Source organism: Pongo pygmaeus, chromosome 5 (genome assembly GCF_028885625.2).
Source record: "Pongo pygmaeus isolate AG05252 chromosome 5, NHGRI_mPonPyg2-v2.0_pri, whole genome shotgun sequence".
Taxonomy (NCBI): Eukaryota; Metazoa; Chordata; class Mammalia; order Primates; family Hominidae; genus Pongo; species Pongo pygmaeus.
The window spans coordinates 125,436,958-125,456,541 of NC_072378.2; the positions used below are offsets into that span (position 1 = coordinate 125,436,958).

Here is a 19,584-nt window from a genome sequence, read left to right on the forward strand (position 1 = left end):
TGAGTTATTTTATATTTTAAGCAAACATTTATATTTGTAAATGCCAAAAATAGAATATGCTCTTTTTTTTTTTTACAAACCTTGTCAATAAATAAAGAAGTAATCTTTTGTTTCAGATATTTATTCTCATTGGTCTTATTACCAGACACCTTTTCTGAAGTCTTTACACATCTGGTTTTTTTTTTTCTCTCTCTCTCTTTAAATACACTTGCCCAATAATTCTGTGCCACTATCATCCCACTCCCACTTTAATTTCACTAAACTGCATTTTATGTTTAGTATTTCATAATGTATCTTGCCTTTTGAAAAGGATAAAGTTTTGGCATTAGTACTGTAAATTTGTGATTATATAACAATCAAGTACTGCCAATGTCCCTGAGATAAGATGACTTAACAGAAATAGGCATTAATAGGAATAGGAAAAATACCAGACAGCATTATCAAGTAAATAAAGCCTATTTTCATGCTCTCTCAATCTCTCCTTTGGCTCTTTCCTCTTCCTCTGGTCTGTGCAGTCCCCAAGAACACACAGTGCCCTCAAGCTAACAGTGTCTTACACTTGCAAAGAAGTGCCTTAGGCTCTGGGCCTCTCTCTCTCTCTCTCAGCTCCTTCCTGAAGACCTTAACTCTTTCTGGACTGAGCTAGCTAATGTGTTCATAACCATAATATCTTATTGTTTTGCCCCTCTCAGACAGTATCTGCATTTTAATCTTGGGTCTCTTAGTCAAAGGCAGGAGTAGCCCAGAGAGGCAGGCCTTGAAGCCTCGTGCACATGAGACCAAATGTGGTTACTCCTAAATAACATACTGATGATGCCTAGTTTATGAAAATATTTTTCCTTCTGGGTTGCAGTTAGAAATTTTATGTAATCTAGCAGATAAAACAGAAAAACAAATTTTATAAGTTTCATACTGAAGCTAATTCATTAGCTAATTCAGACTAGTTAGTTCACTTTTTTACATTTTTCTTTAGATAAATTTATATAACATAAACTTATCCATTTTAAAGTGACCAATTCAGTGGCATTTAGTGCACTCACAATGTTGCGTTGTGTAACCACCACATCTGAAAGGAAACTTGTACTCATTAAGCAGTGCTTCCATTTCCCACTCCCCAGCCCCTGGCAGCCGCCAGTCTTCATTCTGTCTGTATGGGCTTACCTATTCTTGATATTTCATATAAATGGAATCATACAATATGTGACCTTTTGTGTCTGGCTTCTTTCACTTAGCCTGATGTTTTTGAGGTTCATCCATGTTGTAGCATGTTTTAGTACTTCATTGTTTTTATGGCTGAATAATATTCCATTTTATTTATCTACTACAATTTGTTTATCCATTCACCTCTTGATGGACATTTGGGCTGTAGTCACCTTTGGTCTATTGTGAATAGTGCTGCTATGAACATGCATTTCTATGTATTTGTTTGAGTACCTGTTCTCAATTCTTTGGGGTATATACCTAACAGTGGAATTGCTGAGTCCTGGGGAAATTAATTCTGTGTTTAACTTTCTGAGGAACTGTGCGACTGTTTTCCACAGTGGTGGAACTATTTTGCATTCCTACCAGTAATGTACAAAGGTTCCAATGCCTCCACATCTTTGTCAACACTTGTTATTTTCCTGTTAATTCATATTTAAATAATCAAGTTTAAATATCTAATATTGGGCATAAATATTCATCCTACAAGGAGATCTTCTAGGGAGTCAAGAAACCAGAGAACTAGACCATTAATTTGCAATGCAGAAATAATTATTTAAAATTAAAAGGAAAAGATATATTAAATACTTTAATTCATTAACGTGATTTACTTGCACTTCATCTCATTCCAAATTGGATGTGGCTTACAGAAGTACTTACAATTTAGAGTTTCCATACTACTTGTATCAGAATATCTGAGGATGCTTACTAAATAACATAAGTAGTCTGGCTCCACGAAATCTAAGGCCTTGAACTCTCAGGGCATTAAAAGGCAGCAGATGCCTGGGAATCTGCATTTTAAATATGCTCTCTTATTTAAACTGAAGTTGAGAACCACTGAGATAACTAGACCAAATGATCTCAACCAGATAAACAATTGAAGTTCATCAGCAGCAGCCTTTAAGGTATTTGTAATTAAAGACCTCATTGTGGCAGGACTCTTGGTTCTGTACAAAGAGAGGTTGTTGGCCTTTTGGAACCTTACAAGTTAATGTAATTAAAGATTGTCTGTTTTTCCAACTTTTGGGATTAGTTTTTGGCATATATTTAGATCTCTGATAAATATTCTGAATGTTTTGAGAAGTGTGAGTCTTTATATTGCATTGAAATGGTTAGAATTTTATTATAGAATCTGAGAATACACCCAACTTAAATAGCTCACTTCATATCTTCATTATTAGAGGTCTCTTCCCCATATGTGTCTTTGAAAGTGTGCCTGAATTTTTAAATTATTAAGTGTGGGACCTTTATATTTCTTTTTCTTTAGAATGATTTTTATTAAATTGGTCACTTTAATGTTTCTATCACTTTTGGGAGATCAAGATTTTATTAAAAATTTAATGGTAGCTCTGAATCCTTTACTCAGTCCCCACCTCCAGATAACAAATGAATAATCCACAGCCCCTCGTGGTTTTTAATACACTTATGGGGCTCCATGGCTATGAGGTTGAGAATATTAAGGTGTTCAAGCCTCTTTCTCCTTGTGTACATCTGTAGTTTATTTCAGCAAGTTAAAATTTTCCCCTTATTTTTTTACACAGTGGAAAATACTGTAACACTCAATATACCCCCCCGAAAAAAAACCCAGACTCCCAGTAATTTCAGTCACTCTAAATGAAAGAAAGCAGAAATGGCCTTTTTAATAGAGAATAAAAGGCTGACATGAACCCCAAGCATTTTCTGTGGTAAAAGAGCAAGAGATACAACCATGAGAAATATTGGGCAGCAGATTAAATGGAGGAGGACACATTGACAAAGATGAAAAAGAGAAATATGACATGATAACAAAAGAATAGAAGGGCTTAATTTTAAAATAACAGTGTATTCTCATTTAATGGAGAAACTAAAAGCATTATTCTCTTTGGTGGTCCCTAAATATACTCCTTTTACAGCAATCAGTGTATGTATGCACACTGAAGACTCTTGCTCATCAAGGAAAGACAGGGTTCTATTGATTATACTATGTTTGTAGAATATGTAATTCACTTTAGATTTTAAAAAGATGTCCATGTACATATAAAAAATGTTCCGTGAACATAAAGAAATGGATGATGTTAAATTGCCAGGACATTTTGCTGATATTAAAAACCCCAAGATACTGCTACTTCTTACTGTGGTATTTAAGATGCTTGTGATTCAGTATTTCTGCTTGTTTTGCTTACGTGATTATTTGTGTATATAAAGGTTCACAAAACCATTTCTGTCTGTTCACTATTGGGGCTAGTGAAAGACTGGGGGTTTTATTGCATGTTTTGTTTCTGCAAAGGCAGATGCCCTTCTTGAGTTGCTTTCCTAGGAGCTGTGACTCTGGTGATCCAAGGAATGCATTTGCAAGATGACTGACAGCCTGACAGGGTTGGCGTGATGCAGCTTGTGGTCCGAACGCGTGATGCAGCTTGTGGTCCGAACTAGAGTGACACTTTACATGCAAATGAGCCACAGTTGCTCCTTTTAAAAAAAATTTAGTAAGAAATCTACTAAAGTGACAGACTTTTATTATCTCCATGCATGTGGGATACTAAGGTACTTCTAATGATTCTTTCCTGGCTTAACAAGGAAACGTCACAAAATTTGTTTTGTGTTTTTCAGAAAACAAAGATGTAAATGTAAGCACTGATACCAGAGCAGTATATTATAGAGTATGACAACTAATTAAAATCAAAGACTTTGTGATTTATTCAGATTTATTTTCACAGGATAGAACAGCACTGTCCAAAATCTGAGTACTTTACAGAGCTCTTTTGTTAGAAATTGCATTTACAAGAGCAATTTTATAGTGCTGAAGAGATCTGCTTTTCTGTAGCACAGGGGAAAGAGGAAATATGTCCATACGAAGCCTTGTACATGAATGTTCATAGCAGCTTTATTTGCATTAGCCTAACCTAAATGCCCTTCAACAGGCAAATAAACAACACACCATGGCATATCCATTCAATGGAATACTACTCTGCAAAAGAAGGGGAAGAACCATTGATAATGCAGCAACATAGATGAATGTAAAATAACCATCTGCAAAGCCAAGCAAAAATGAGTATATACTCTATGATTCAATTTGTATAAAATTCTAGTAAATATCTGCAAACTAAACCCTAGGGAAAGAAAGTAAGTCAGTGGCTCTCTGGTGAGAGTGGATTGGGGGAAAGGAAAGAAGAGGGAGATAGGAAGAACAAGAAGCAAGTAAAAGGTGATGAATATGTTCACTTCCTTGATTCTGATAATGGCTTCACGGGTAGATACATATGTTAAATCTTACAAATTATACATATACACTTTAAATGTCTGCAGCTTATTGTATGACAGTTACAGGTCAATAAAACTGTTAAAAAGAAAAATCAACACAAATCACTCTTTTACATACATCCTCTAATCCCTTGTTCCTTCCTTTCTTAAGGCATTAGCTTGGCAAAACCCCATTGTGTGCCAATTCCATTCCTGGGCCAATGCAACTGTGTGTGGTTGGCAAAAAATAAACTACATTGAGGCCAGGCGTGGTGGCTCACGTCTGTAATCCCAACACTTTGGGAGGCCAAGACAGGAGAATCCCTTGAGGCCAAGAGTTTGAGACCAGCCTGGTCAACATAGTGAGACACTGTGTCTTTAAAATAAATAAAGTGACACTTGAGAAGAAGTTATATAAAATAAGGGTACAGTAGAAAACCAATTTTTGTTCAAAAATTATGTCTATATACAACTTATAGAAAGAACATTTGGAAGTTTAGAAACCAAAAAATAAGCAGTGGCTATTTCCTAGCAGGATACAGGTGATTTTTATTTTCTTGTTTATATTTTTCTGTACAGTCTGACTTTTTTTTTAACAAGCAGCATAGATTACTTCTATAATCATTAAAATGAAAAATTCTGTTTCTACTTTGAGCTATTAGACTATCATCTGTATGGGGTGTGTTTGGCAAACCTACACGTGGGATTGTATAAATAGGAGGGTCAGAGGCTGCTTTGGAATACCCAGAGCTTCTGTAAGTATCCTTTTTTGCTGGTCTGACATTTCCCCCCACCATTTCCTCTCCTCCTTGTAGCTAGAAGACGAAATTACAACACTACGACAAGTTTTGTCAGCAAAAGAAAGGCATCTAGTTGAGATAAAACAAAAACTCGGCATGAACCTGATGAATGAATTAAAACAGAACTTCAGCAAAAGCTGGCATGACATGCAGACTACCACTGCGTAAGTATCATATGAACAGTGTCTTATTAACTCAGCCTGCTGGCTCCTCATTCTGTTGTGTTTTGTTTCATTTTTCCTACAAGGATGATTTGGTGCATGAAGCTAGGAAAAAAAAATACTTTCTCTAAAAGCAAAGCAAAGAAATGTGAATAATCATTAAGTATGTTGCATGTGAAGCAGATTCTATAAAGTAGCTTCATGAAATAAAACTCTGTTCACTGAAACTCTATTTTCATTCAGACTACTTTCATTAGGTTTTATTGTTTAAATGTTTTTCTCTTTGTATTTTTAAACATTTGTCAAATATACTTTTTTTAAAAACTTTTTCTCATAAAAACTATAAATGGGAAGGTGTTTTCTCCTCAGCACACTTGACACTCACTATGTATGTCTTCCAAAAGTGGTTGGCAGTTTGATTTACAAAGAAAACCTTGTACTTCTCATCTTTTGTTTTGCACTTTCCATTCTCACTATTCTAGGGAATTTTTAGAGCTGGGTTTAGACCAGTTTTAGCACTGGGTTTAGATTACAGTTTTGGCCCTGTAATCCCAGCACTTTGGGAAGCCGAGGCAGGTGGATCACAAGGTCAGGAGATCAAGACCATCCTGGCTAACATGGTGAAACCTCGTCTCTACTAAAAAATACAAAAATCAGTTGGATGTGGTGGCACGCCCCTGTAATCCCAGCTACTCAGGAGGCTGAAGCAGGGGAATCGCTTGAACCCAGGAGGCAGAGGTTGCAATGAGTCGAGATGGCACCACTGCACTCCAGCCTGGCGACAGAGGGAGACTCTGTCTCAAAAGAAAAATCAAGAAGAAACGGTTTTTACTGTGCCATTATCATCCTGTCTTGTGTTAGGTAAGGTACAGAATAATCTCGATTATTCTACAATCACAGTTTTTTTATTAGCTTATTCTTAAGTTGCATGAAATATTTAATGATGATGGTGCTTTTCTAATGTTGCAAAGTATTTTACCTGCCAGGGGGTCTTGTACCAAAGGGGAGTACTCCACATATGTGATGTGATTTTTCTTCTTTTTGTGTATTGGGGGTTAGGGGCTGGTGAGGAAATCACAGAGGCTTTATCCCTAGCCCTAACTTTAGTCCCAAATTTCACCATTAAGAAATTGTCTTTGGGTTATGCATTTTCTTCTCTACTATCACACTTTGGAAGGTAAAGATATTGCATTCCTAATACCTAAGTGGCAGTCAATTTTTCTGTGTTTCTCCTAGGCATAGAGAGACCTGATGGTAGGAGGAGGTACCAATAATTGACAGCAATTATTTCAGTTTTGCCAGCAGCCAACTTTGCCTGCTGGTTCCTAAGAATTAAGATGTAAGACTTTTTGCTCCTATGAGAAGATGTCCTTTGTATGAGGAATTGGGTCTAAAACGAGCATGACATCTCCCCAACTTCCTTAGTTTCCATAAGAATGAGAATGTTTTTCTCCCTCTAAATATGGCCTAGCAGTCCTATTGGGCTCTATGCTTGTGCACCCTAAGGACTCAACCAGATAGGTTCAGAGCATAGCCCAGAGTCAGGCAGAATAAAGCCAGGGAGCTTGTCAGTTTATCTCCAGAAGTTAACCAACCTTCCCCAAACTAATGATGACAATTACAGGAAAAAATAAGAAACCACACATTGATGTGCAGCAGTTTAAAAGATAAATTGCAACACCATATGAACAATCTCCTGAAAGGGTAACTGGATTTTAGGCATTAAATTAAATAAGCTTATCTGTCAGTAGTTTTGGCCTCTGTCTTTCCACTTTCGTGGCCAATACCAATTAATGGCCCTGACAGTGTGAAGCTGAACAAGCTCTAATTCTCTGCGTTTGGTCACCTCTGTATTTAATCCAGGCCTCAGTGTTTCGTATACCACTGGTCTGAACTTCCCTGTGGGGTATAAGTACCAGGAAGACCTTCCTGCATGGCCTTCCTAATCACATTGCATAGGTAAACTAACCAAATGGAAGAGGGGGCAATGCTGGCAGTTTTGTTGCTGAAGGAGAGAGGTGCCTGGCAGGGAGGTGGGAATGTCTGAGCAGAGGGAGTGTCAAATTTGTGCTAGGTCTGCTAGGGGAAGGGAGGGGAGAGACTCATATTCCTCCTGGGACTGGAAATAGAGCTGGCAAGTTCAAAGAAGGCTTCTAGCCTCTTCCCACAGGGGATAATGTCTAATTTGTGTTTTTTCCATGTTTGAAAAACTAATAGGTTTTATAGCCAGGTAGTCTACTTAATGTAAAGCATTTTGCTGGATGAATAGCCTAGATTTATTCCCTGGGGTTATGGAGTTTAGAGTCTAGTTAGGAAGACAGAGTTTGAGTTTTGTTGTTGTTGTTTGTTTGTTTGTTTATTCGACAAAATCATGGACAAGGGGGATAGAAAGGATTTGGAGAACAGATCAACAGTGGTTTGCAGGTGGATGATGAAGGAAATAGGACCAAGTGTGATGTCTAGGCCTTTGACTTGGGCTACTGAGTGAGTGTTGGAACTGTTTACGAGCATTGTGGTTAGACTCATGGTTTCTTGGGTTGAAATCTAGGCCTTGCTGCATTCATGAAATGAGATCATCTTAATACCGATCCCATAGGTAGTGAAGATTCAGTAAGTTAATGTTCGTAAAGCCTGCAGGACAGCATCTGACACTTTGTAGGCATGAAATGATTATTTGCTGCTGTGAGAAAGATTGAGAAACAAGTCTGGAGGAGAGTCCCAATAATTCGTTTTGGCTCCGTAAAGTCTGAAATGCCCAATAGATAAACAGATTTATAGACTGAGAGGACAACTCAGTGGAAAAGTTTAAGGCAGAGATGGACATTTGGGATTCATCTGCATATAGATAACATCGAAAACTAGATGACTAGATGAGATTTCCCTGGGGATTACTTAATAAATACAAATGGTCATGAACTCACTAACCTTTAGGAATGAAGTGAACTTTCCTTTGTAGGGAAGAACCAGTCCCTCTCTTTAGGAGGAGGCATAAGTCTATCAACCGTATAATTTGGGGAAAGGGTCTGTCTCCAACCCTTTCTTCTTGGTTGCTGAGGGAAGGCAGTGGATCTTAATCATATGTTCGGAGGAGCGATAAAATCTGTATCCCTCTGAATTAATTAAACCCCTGCTCTTAGTGCTGTTTATGATACCCATTCCAGGACAAAATCTACACCGCATATGACGAAAAATTTGATGTGAAGAAATGATGAGCTATGATCAGGTTAGGTTAGGTAGAATTAGATTTCAAAGCACTAAAAAAAATTTTTAGCTGTCAGAGGATGTGTGTGATTCCCAGAGGCAATACTTTGCATACTGATTAAGCAATCATGACCTATTTAGTTTGATTTATAATGAAAAGAAAATCTATGGTATGTTAATGAAAGATCTTGGCATATTTCAGTCTGCAGTAGGATTCAAATTGAAATAGGCCTTGATAAGTAGGAATAATTACACAGCAGACTGAAATTATCTCCTTTACAGAAAGATTCCAGGAATACAGGAACAGGTCAAGGGATCATCGGTATCCAGGGTTTCTTGTTGCTGTGGTTCTTGTCATAGTTTTTTACTTGCCTAGATTTGTATCTAAGAACATACAAAAAGTCCTCCCCATTTTTTGGTTTTCTGCTGCCTTTTTATGTTGTCTTTAGACTTCAAGGAGACATGGGAGAGGTGGGTGACTTTGGGGTAAAGGAGGAGAAATCGAATCTCTTCTGTAGGCAGAAGTAGAATCAGGAAATGCAACTTTATGGTGGGCTATTCAAAGCAGTGGGCTTCATTTATCCAACAAGTATTCTGCTTTGCTAACCCATGAAATGTGAAATCCCCCCACTAGTAAATCCCTCTGAATTGTGCCACAATCTAAATGGTAAGTCGACAGAGGGCAGAGGTTTTGGAAAGGAATTTAAACTATTCCATCTTTTTGAAAACTTAATAACTTTATCCTATATAAAGAGGACGAAAAGCCTCACATTCAGCATTTTCAAAACGCACAGTCCTCAAGAATTTAAGGTTAGTTTATGATTTATTTACTCTTTGATTTTGTGCTTCTAAGACTTCCAGGCCATTATGGTCAGGAATTCTTATTATCTCTTTTTATGAGGGAGCCTGGTTGTAGCACTATTGAGTTCAGGAGTGCCAGTGAAGATTAAAGACCTAATTTTAAAAGATGTACATACCCAATCTCTCACATGGTTGTTCATTCTTTTTACCTTCAGGCTTTCATCTTATTACACAAGGCAGGAAGTAGATTCTTTTCTTCTAGATTCAAGTGGTAAATTTATGTTTTGATAACATATTTAGGGAGCCTTTGGAATAAAATAATCTTAAATGATTTTTTTGTATCTTTGGTGAAATGCTGCATATGCAACCATTAAAGGAACACTGTCTTTTAAATCTCATAAGAGGAAATATATTCGTGATATAAAATATCTTCTTCTAAAAAGATGAATTTTTTATTTCTTCTAGTTGTATGTAGAAAAATGCTTTATTTAAGTCGAAACAATTTAGAAAACAACATGCTTTCTCCTTTTGATTATTAACACCGATGTTCAAATTAGTAAAACATGTTAAGTGGACTTTGCATGAAAAGTCAACAGAATGCTTTTTATTTGGCTTGCAGAGACCCTTGCCTCACACTACTGAATATCCCCTGTTGGCGTGCTGGCCAAACAGCTAACCTGTCCTTGCCAATAAATGCTATCCATTCCAGCCAAATTGAGTTTCTGAAAAGTAAAGCCCACTTTCCTGTTGACTTTCATTGAAAAACAGGAAGTTTACATGTACTCAACACCAAACATCTCTCAGTAAGCAGTCTTAAATGACTTCATGCATATCAGGTGCTCTATAAACATTAGCTGCCATTGCTTTAAAAAACATTAGCTGCTATTGCCATTGCTGCCAAAGAAAGGCAAATGTTTAACTATGAAAGTAATGGCAGCTAATGTTCAGCCCTAGACCAGATTTGAGCCTTGTTGGGAAGTGCAGGTCCTACAGCGGTGTTGTCTGCTAGAATGGCTTTAGAACACACAAGGGCAAATTTCTCTTCACTCACCTGAAAGCTTCAGTTGTTCTCTTGAGTTAGAAGCTTCACATTGGAAACTCCTGATTCTGCTCCTGTAGCTGAAATGAGGACAGGCACAGAACACAGACTTGAAGCATATACTTTCAACATTTCTGCCACCTAATGCAAAACTGACGGCACCTCAAAGATATCTTACACATTCCTGCTTTTACTTAAGGAAAACATATTGTTCCTCTGCTCTATCAATTATGTAAGTCAGCAATGGTGAACCTATATTTAGCTTAAAGTAAGAGAGCTAGCAATCTGAAATGCTAAATACTATTTCTATTTAAGTTCAAGATTGTCAAGTCAATCAAGGTATTAGTATTTAAGTTGTTTTTCATTATTTGAATATTATTGCACATAGTTTTATATGACAGGGTTGAAAAACAATCTTAAGTATTAAAAATGTGCCAGATTCCATGGCATAATAAAGGGAGTAAAATGCAATACATCATCGAGTGCCATGGCTCACACCTACAATCCTAGCCCTTCAGGAGGCCGAGGTGAGAGAATTGCTTGAGCTCACGAGTTCAAGATCAGCCTGGGCAGCGTGGTGAAACTCCGTCTTCACAAAAAATGCAAAACATCAGCCAAATATGGTGGTGTGCACCTGTAGTCCCGGCTACTTAGGGAGCTGAGGTGGGAGGATTGCTTGAGCCCAGGAGATGGCTCAAGCAATGAGCAATGAGCCATGTTCACTCCACTGCACTCCAGCCTGGGTGACCAAGTGATACCCTGTCTACAAATAATAATAATAATAATAAAACACCAACTTCTTTTGGCTGCTAGGAGGGTTTTCTTTTCCCCAAGACTGAGGCTCCTAGCTTCTGGATGGGGATCTATCTTACTCATGCAATTTTAAGATCAAGTTCAATCAGGATGCAGCATAAGGTTACAGGGCCTGTGCAATACATAACTCCTGAGGCACCATTTGCTTAGACCAGGCATGTCCAATATCTGGGCCTCCCTGGGCCACACTGGAAGAAGAATTGTCTTGGGCCACACATAAAATACACTAAGGAGAGCTGATGAGCTAAAAAGAAAAAAAAAAGTTGCAAAAAAAAAAAAACTCATAATGATTTAAGAAAGTTTATGAGTTTGTGTTGCACTGCATTCAGAGCTGTCCTGGGCCACATGTGACCCATAGGCCACGGGTTGGACAAGCTTGGCCTAGGCTCTAGTGTGAGTGGTGCTCCTTGGTGCTTTTAAGTACTTGGAGCCCAATGGCCTGTTTCTCATGGGGTCTCTGATTACTTTGTTCTTGAAAATCATTTCCTGACATATAACCCTTTCTCACTGTTTACCCTTTTGAAATCTCTTTCGATTGTTGATTTCCAAGTAATGTATATAAAATAGCAACTAACCGTTTTCAAGAAATGTGATGGTTAGCTGGGCTCAGTGGTGCTTGCCTATAATCCCAGCTGCTGGGGAGGCTAAGGCAGAAGGATTGCCAGAGTCTAGGAATTCGAGGCCAGCTTGGATAATATAGTGAGATCCCAAGTCTATATATATATATAAAAGGAATATGATGCTTAGCCTAGGGAAGAGGTGTAAAAATGTGGGGAAAAAATGTGCATTTTAGCATTCCTGAAATACAGTATTATTTCTCTCTCTGAACACTGGTGCTAGAGAAAGCTGACCCAACTCACCTTTAAATGTCTATCATCTTCAAGGCAACAAGACATTTTAATGGAAAGCAGGCACCCTGGACTAGGCCCTAGACTTACCTGTGTCACTAAGAGTCACATAACTCTTTTGGGCCTCAGTTTCATCATCTGTAATCTGAAGGGATTTAGCTCCAGTGCCCTTCAGATTTAACATTAAATAATTCTTGGAAATAAGGAGTCCTAAAATCTTTAACACTGAATTAAACTAGGTGTATAGCTGAATTTTAACTATAAAATTTCACATAGAAATAGACTTGCATTTTTCATGATGGAGACATAAATAATATTAATACCACACTAAAGTAATCAGATCACTGCATATGCTCACCTGCCATTTTGCTATAGAAATGTGTTTAAAACACAATGTAGCTATCACCTATTTTCAATATATACTTCTCTCTAGCTAGCTATATTTAAATTATGCATTAAATTCGGAATGTCACACACACAGAAACAAGTGTTTAAAAAATTATATCTTAATTCAGAACATTCTCAAATATATAAAGTTAGACTACATGGAAAAGCTTAAAAGAAAATTAAATATTGGGTCTAATTGTAAGAATTCTTGAAGAAATGTGGAACCAACACAAGAGTGAATTCTCTAACTAGTAGCCAGTCCCAACTTCATGCAAAAGCCACAGATATTGCAGAAAATTTATTTACTTTTCCCTTGAGTCACCTTTCAGGCCACACAGAGTCAGCGGCAGGTGATTGCTCAATAGACTTTCTTCCTTTCCTCCACCCTTCCCTGGTTTCCTTTTTACCCTTATCACTCCCTTCTCCCTAGGGGTCAGTCCATTCTGCAGGCACCAAGTGGCCAAGGCCCCAGGGACCTCTGGCCTTGATTGGACAGAAAGAGGTTGCTTTTACAGTCTTCTCAAGGGTGCAGGCCTAAGTCTTTTTAATTCTTCAAAATGGGACATTTAAAATACAGCACAACTCTTTTCGTGCCATATTTGATAGCATCACAAAGCAGAACAGCTAGAGCAGAGGCCCGAAGGTAGGAGGGGGCCTGGTATGTTCCAGGGACAGTGAGGAGGCTGGAAGGTCTGGAGCAGAGTGAAGGAGTAAGAAGAAATGAGAGGGGACCAGACTGTGTAGGGCCATCAGAAGGCCCACCAGGTGGACTTTGGCTTTTCACCATGAGTATTATGAGGAGATAGTACAAGGTTTTGAGCAGAGACATGCTCCAATTTAATGCTTTAATAGGTCCCTCTGGCTGCGGTGTTGAAAAGGGACTGTAGAAGGATAAGGTGGAAGTATGGAGTTTAGTTAGGAGGTGATTGCAAGAGCCCCGGTGAGTGATGATGGTGGCTTGAACTAAGGTGGAGAGTAGTGGAAGCAGTGAGAAAATAGACTCCACATCTATTTTGAAAGTTGAAATGAACCAACAGGGTTTTCCTGATGAATTTGATTTGGAGAATGAAAGAAATAGAAAGGTTAAAGATGATGCTAGTCTCCTATTTTGGGCATTCAATAGATTGTTCTATTTCCTTACCAAAACACGTAAGTTTTTGCACAGGAAAAAAAGTTTTTCTTGATGTTTTTCAGAATTGTGATGTCAGTAGAGTCCTGGATTGAGCCTAATTCTGAATCACAGTCCATAGTGTAATAATGTTTCATCGGCATATAATACTGTACTTTCCTCACTTCCAACTCCTTTGTTTATTTATTTATTTATTTTTTATTTATTTATTTATGGCACAATTTCAGGTCACTGCAGCCGCTGCCTCCTGGGTTCAAGCAATTCTCCTGCCTCAGCCTCCCGAGTTGCTGGGATCACAGGCATGTGCCACCCAGCCCTGATTTTGTTTTATTTTGTTTTGTTTTGTTTTGTTTTTTTAGTAGAGACAGGGTTTCACCATGTTTGCCAGGCTAATCTCTAACTCCTGACCTCAGGTGATCCACCCTCCTCAGCCTCCCAAAGTGCTGAGATTGCCCGCATGAGCCACGACGCCCAGCCTTGAACTCCATTTTTAATGCCCTTTTCACAGATTTGATTTCATTACCCAGTTATTACTTACTGAAACCTTCGTCAGCATCCTAAAAATATAACTGTGGTAGGAAGTCCAGATTTTTCTTTATTTATTTGTAAATAAATCATTTTGTTTTTAAGGCCAAAACTACTACATTTAAATCTTGCTTTCTGAGTCTAGTTAATCCAAGTGTTCAAGACACTGCTTTGGAAAACTATTTAGTAGCAGGCTTCTTCTGAAGAATTCTTAGCACATGACATTTCAAGATCACACCTCACTAAAATCTTCTAATGATGATTGGTATTTTTATTTCTAGTCTTTAACATTTTTAGTATTTTTAACTGTCTTATCACTAATGACAATTTAGATAATATTTTTTATCTTTTTAAATGTTATTTCAATAGTTTTTGGGAAACAGGTGGCTTTTGGTTACATGGATAAGTTTTCAGGGGTGATGTCTGAGATTTTGATGCACCCATCACCCAAGCAGTGTACATTGTACCCAAGGTGTGGTCTTTTATCCCTCACCCCCCTCGAACCCTTCCCCCCGAGTCCCCAAAGTCCATTATATCGTTCTTATGCCTTTGGATCCTCACAGCTTAGTTCCCACTTATAAATGAGAACATACAATGTTTGGTTTTCCATTCCTGAGTTACTTCACTTAGAATAATGGTCTCCAACTCCATCCAGATTGCTGCAAATGCCATTATTTCATTCCCTTTTATGGCTGAGTAGTATTCCACGGTATATATGAATATATATTAACTAGACTCAGAAAGCAAGATTTAAAAGCAAGATTTAAATGTAGTAGTTTTGGCCTTAAAAACAAGAGGACTTGTTTACAAATAAAGAAAAATCTGGACTTCCTACCACAGTTATATTTTATATATATATGTATATATAATATATCAGATATATATTATATATATATCACATTTTCTTTATCCACTCATCAGTTGATGGGCACGTAAGCTGGTTCCATATTTTTGCAGTTGCAAATTGTGCTGCTATAAATATGCATGTGTAAGTGTCTTTTTCATATAATGACGTCTTTCCCTTTGGGTAGATACCCAGTAGTGCGATTGCTGGATTGAATGGTAGTTATGCTTTTAGTTCTTTAAGGAATCTTCATACTGTTTTCTGTAGTGGTTGTAGTACTTTACATTCCCACCAGCAGTGTAAAAGTATTCACTTTTCACCATATCAATGCCAATGTCTATTATTTTTTGATTTTTAAATTATGGTCGTTTTTGCAGGAGTAAGGTGGTATTTCATTGTAGTTTCAATTTGCATTTCTCTGATAATTAGTGATGTTGGGCATTTTTTCACATTTGTTGGCCATTTGTATATCTTCTTTTGAGAATTGTGTGTTCATGTCTGTATTAGTCTGTTATCATGCTGCTGATAAAGACATACCCAAGACTGGGTAATTTATAAAGAAAAAGAGGTTTAATGGATTCACAGTTCCACCTGGCTGGGAATGCCTCACAATTATGGCAGAAGGTGGAAGGCACATCTTACATGGCAGCAGGAAAGAGAGAATGAGAGCCAAGCAACAGGGGAACCCCTTATAAAACCATCAGATCTCATGAGACTTATTTACTACCACAAAAATAGTATGTGGGAAACCATCCCCATGATTCAATTATCTCCCACCAGGTCCCTCCCACAACATGTAGAACTTATGGGAGCTACAATTCCAGATGAGATTTGGGTGGGGACCCAGGCAAACCATATCAATGTCCTTTACCCACTTTTTGATGGGGTTGTTTTGTTCTTGCTGATTTGTTTGAGTTTTGAGTTTCTTGTAGGTTCTGGATATTAGTCCTTTGTCAGATGCATAGTTTGCAAAGATTTTCTCCCACTCTGGTTTGTCTATTTGCTGATTATTTCTTCTGCTGTGCAGAAGCTTTTTAGTTTAATTAGGTCCCATATGTTTATTTATGTTGCATTTGCTTTTGTGTTCTTGGTCATGAACTCTTTGCCTAAGCCAAAGTCTAGAAGAGTTTTTCTGATGTTATCTTCTAGAATTTTTACAGTTTCAGGTCTTAGATTTAAGTCTCAAATTCATCTTGAGTTGATTTTTGTATGAGGTGAGAGATGAGGATCCAGTTTCGTTCTTCTACATGTGACTTTCCAATTACCCAGCACCATTTGTTGAATAGGGAGTCCTTTCCCCACTTTATGTTTTTGTTTGCTTTGCCAAAGATCACTTTACTGTAAGTATTGGCTTCCTTTCTGGATTCTCTGTTCTCTTCCATTGTTCTACGAGCCTATTTTTATACCAGTACCATGCTATTTTGGTAACTACAGCCTTGTAGTATAGTTTGAAGTCTCATAATATGATACCTCCAGATTTGTTCTTTTTGCTTAGTATTGTTTTGGCTATGTGGGCTTTTTTGGGGGTTCCATGTGAATTTCAGAATTGTTTTTTCTAGTTCAGTGAAGAGTGATAATGATATTTTGACGGGAATTGCATTGAATCTATAGATTGCCATTGGCAGTATGGTCATTTTCACAATACTGATTCTACCCATTCGTGAGCATGGGTTTTCATTTGTGTTTCCATTTGTTTGTGTTATCTTTGGTTTCTTTCAGCAATGTTTTGTCATTTTCCTTGTAAGTATCTTTCACCTACTTGGTTAAGTATATTCCTAAGTATTTTATTTTTTATTTTTTGCAGCTATTGTAAAAGGGATTGAGTTCTTTATTTGATTCTCAGTTTGGTCATTGTTGGTGTACAGCAGTGCTACTGATTTGTGTACATTGATTTTGTATCCTGAAACTTTACTGAATTCATTCATCAGATCTAGTGGCTTTTTGAATGAGTCTTTAGGGTTTTCTAGGTATTCAGTCATATCATCAGTGAACAGCAACAGTTTGACTTCCTCTTTTCCAATTTAGATGCCTTTTATTTCTTTTTCTTGTCTGATTGCTCTGGCTAGGACTTCCAGTACTATATTGAATAGAAGTGGTGAAAGTGGGCATCCTTATCTTGTTCCAGTTCTTGAGGGAATGCTTTCAACTTTTCTCCCATTTAGTATGAGGCTGGCTGTGGGTTTGTCATAGATGGCTTTTATTATCTTGAAGTATGTCTCTTCTATGCTGATTATGCAGAGATCTTTAATCATAAAAGGATGCCGTATTTTGTCAAATAACTTTTCTGTGTCTATTGAGATGATCATATGATTTTTGTTTTTAATTCTGTTTATGTAATGTATCACATTTATTGATTTGCATATGTTAAAGCATCCCTGAATCCCTGGTATGAAATCCACTTGATTATGGTGGATTATATTTTTGATATGCTGTTGGATTCAGTTAGCTAGTATTTTGTTGAGGATTTTTATATCTATGTTCATCAGGGATATGTTTTCTTTTCTTGTTATGTCCTTTCCTTGTTTTGGCATTACATTTGGTGATACTGGCTTCGTAGAATGATCTAGGAGGATTTCCTCTTTCTCTGTCTTTTGGAATAGTTCCAGTAGGATTGCTACCAATTCTTCTTTAAATGTCTGATAGAATTAGCTGTGAGTGTATATGGCCCTGGACTTTTTTTTTAATTGTCAATTTTTTTGTTACTGTTTCAATCTCGCTACATATTATTGGTCTGTTCAGAGTTTCTATTTCTTCCTGATTTCATCTAGGAGGGTTGTATTGATATATTTCCAGGAACTTACCCATCTCCTCTAGATTTTCTAGTTTGTGTGCATGAAGGTATTTGTAGTAGCCTTGAATGTTTGTATTTCTGTGGTATCAGTTGTGATATCTCCCATTTCATTTCTAGTTGAGCCTCTTTGGCTTCTCTCTCTTGTTTTCTTGGTTAATCTTGCTAATGGTCTATCAATTTTGTTTATCTTTTTGAAGAACCAGCTTTTTGTTTCATTTAACTTTTACGTCTTTTTTTGGTCAATTTCATTTAGTTCTGCTCTGATCTTTGTTATTTTTTTTTTCTTCTGCTGGATTTGGGTTTGGTTTGCTTCTGTTTCTCTAGTTCCTTTAGATGTGACATTAGGTTGTCTATTTGGGGTCTTTCAGACTTTTTGATGTAGGCATTTAATGCTATGAAATTTCCTCTTAGCACTGCTTTTATTGTATCCCAGAGGTTTTGATAAGTTGTCTCACTATTATCATTCAGTTCAAAGAATTTTTTAATTTCCATCTTGATTTCATTTGACCAAAGATTATTCAAGAGCAGATTATTTAATATCTACATATTTGTATAGTTTTGAGGCTTCCTTTTGGAGTCAATTTCCAGTTTTATTCCACTGTGCTCTGAGAGGATACTTGATATGAATTCAGTTTTCTTAAATTTATTGAGACTTGTTTTGTGGCCTATCATATGGTCTATCTTAGAGAATGTTTCATGTGCTGATGAAAAGAATGTATACTGCAATTGTTTGGTAGAATGTTCTGTAAATATATGTTAAGTCCATTAGTTCTAGTGTATAGTTTAAGTCCATTGTTTCATTGTTGATTTTCCATCTTGATGACGTGTCTAGTGCTGTCATTGTAGTATTGAAGTCCCTCACTATTACTGCATTGCCATCTATCTCATTTCTCAGGTCTGGTAGTAATTGTTTTATGAATTTTGGAGCTCCAGTATTCAGTGCATACGTATTTAGGACTGTGATATTTTCTTATTGGACTAATCCTTTTATCATTATATAATGTCCCTCTTGGTCTTTTTTTAGTGTTGTTGCTTTAAAGTCTGTTTTGTTTGATATAAGAATAGCTACTCCTGCTCACTTTTAGTTTCCATTTGTGTGGAATATCTTTTTCCACCTCTTTACCTTAAGTTGATGTGATTCCTTTTGTGTTAGGTGAGTCTCTTGAGGACAGCAGATACTTGGTTGGTGGTTTTTAATCCATTTTGCCATCCTGTGTCTTTTAAGTGGAGCATTTAGGCCATTTACATTCAAAGTTAGTATTGAGATGTGAGGTACTGTTCTATTCATTATGCTAGTTGTTGCCTAAATACTGTTTTGTTTTGTTTCATTTTGTTCTTGTTTTATAGGTCCTGTGAGATTTACGCTTTGAGGAAGTTCTATTTTGGTGTATTTCAAGGTTCTGTTTCAAGATTTAGAACTCCCTTGAGCATTTCTTGTCAGGCTGGCTTGGTAGTGGCAATTTCTCTCAGCATTTGTTTTTCTGCAAAAGACTTTCTCTCTCTTTCATTTATGAAGCTTAGTTTTGCTGGATACAAAATTCTTGGCTAATTGTCTGCCAATTATTTTGTTTAAGGAGGCTAACAATGGGACCCTAATCCCTTCGGGCTTGTAAGATTTCTGCTGATAAACCAGCTGTTAATCTGATAGGTTTTCCTTAATAAGTTACCTGATGCTTTTGCCTCACTGCTCTTAAGATTCTTTTCTCTGTCTTGATTTAAGATAACCTGATGACTGTGAGCCTATGTGATGATCTTTTTGTGAATAATTTCACAGGAGTTCTTTGAGCTTCTTGTATTTGGTTGTCTAGATCTCTGGCAAGGCCAGG

The 19,584-nt window shown here is 37.2% G+C and overlaps 1 protein-coding gene across 7 annotated transcripts in view; it reads left to right on the forward strand.

The window, feature by feature from the left end:
• TPD52L1 (TPD52 like 1) overlaps positions 1–19,584 on the forward strand; it is a 109,435-nt gene that overhangs the window by 69,917 nt on the left and 19,934 nt on the right. For all 7 annotated transcript variants that reach the window (XM_054492804.2, XM_054492799.2, XM_054492798.2 and 4 more), the window contains exon 3: positions 5,235–5,383. In XM_054492804.2, the coding sequence (XP_054348779.1) occupies positions 5,235–5,383 (149 nt within the window). The remainder of the gene's footprint in view (positions 1–5,234; positions 5,384–19,584) is intronic.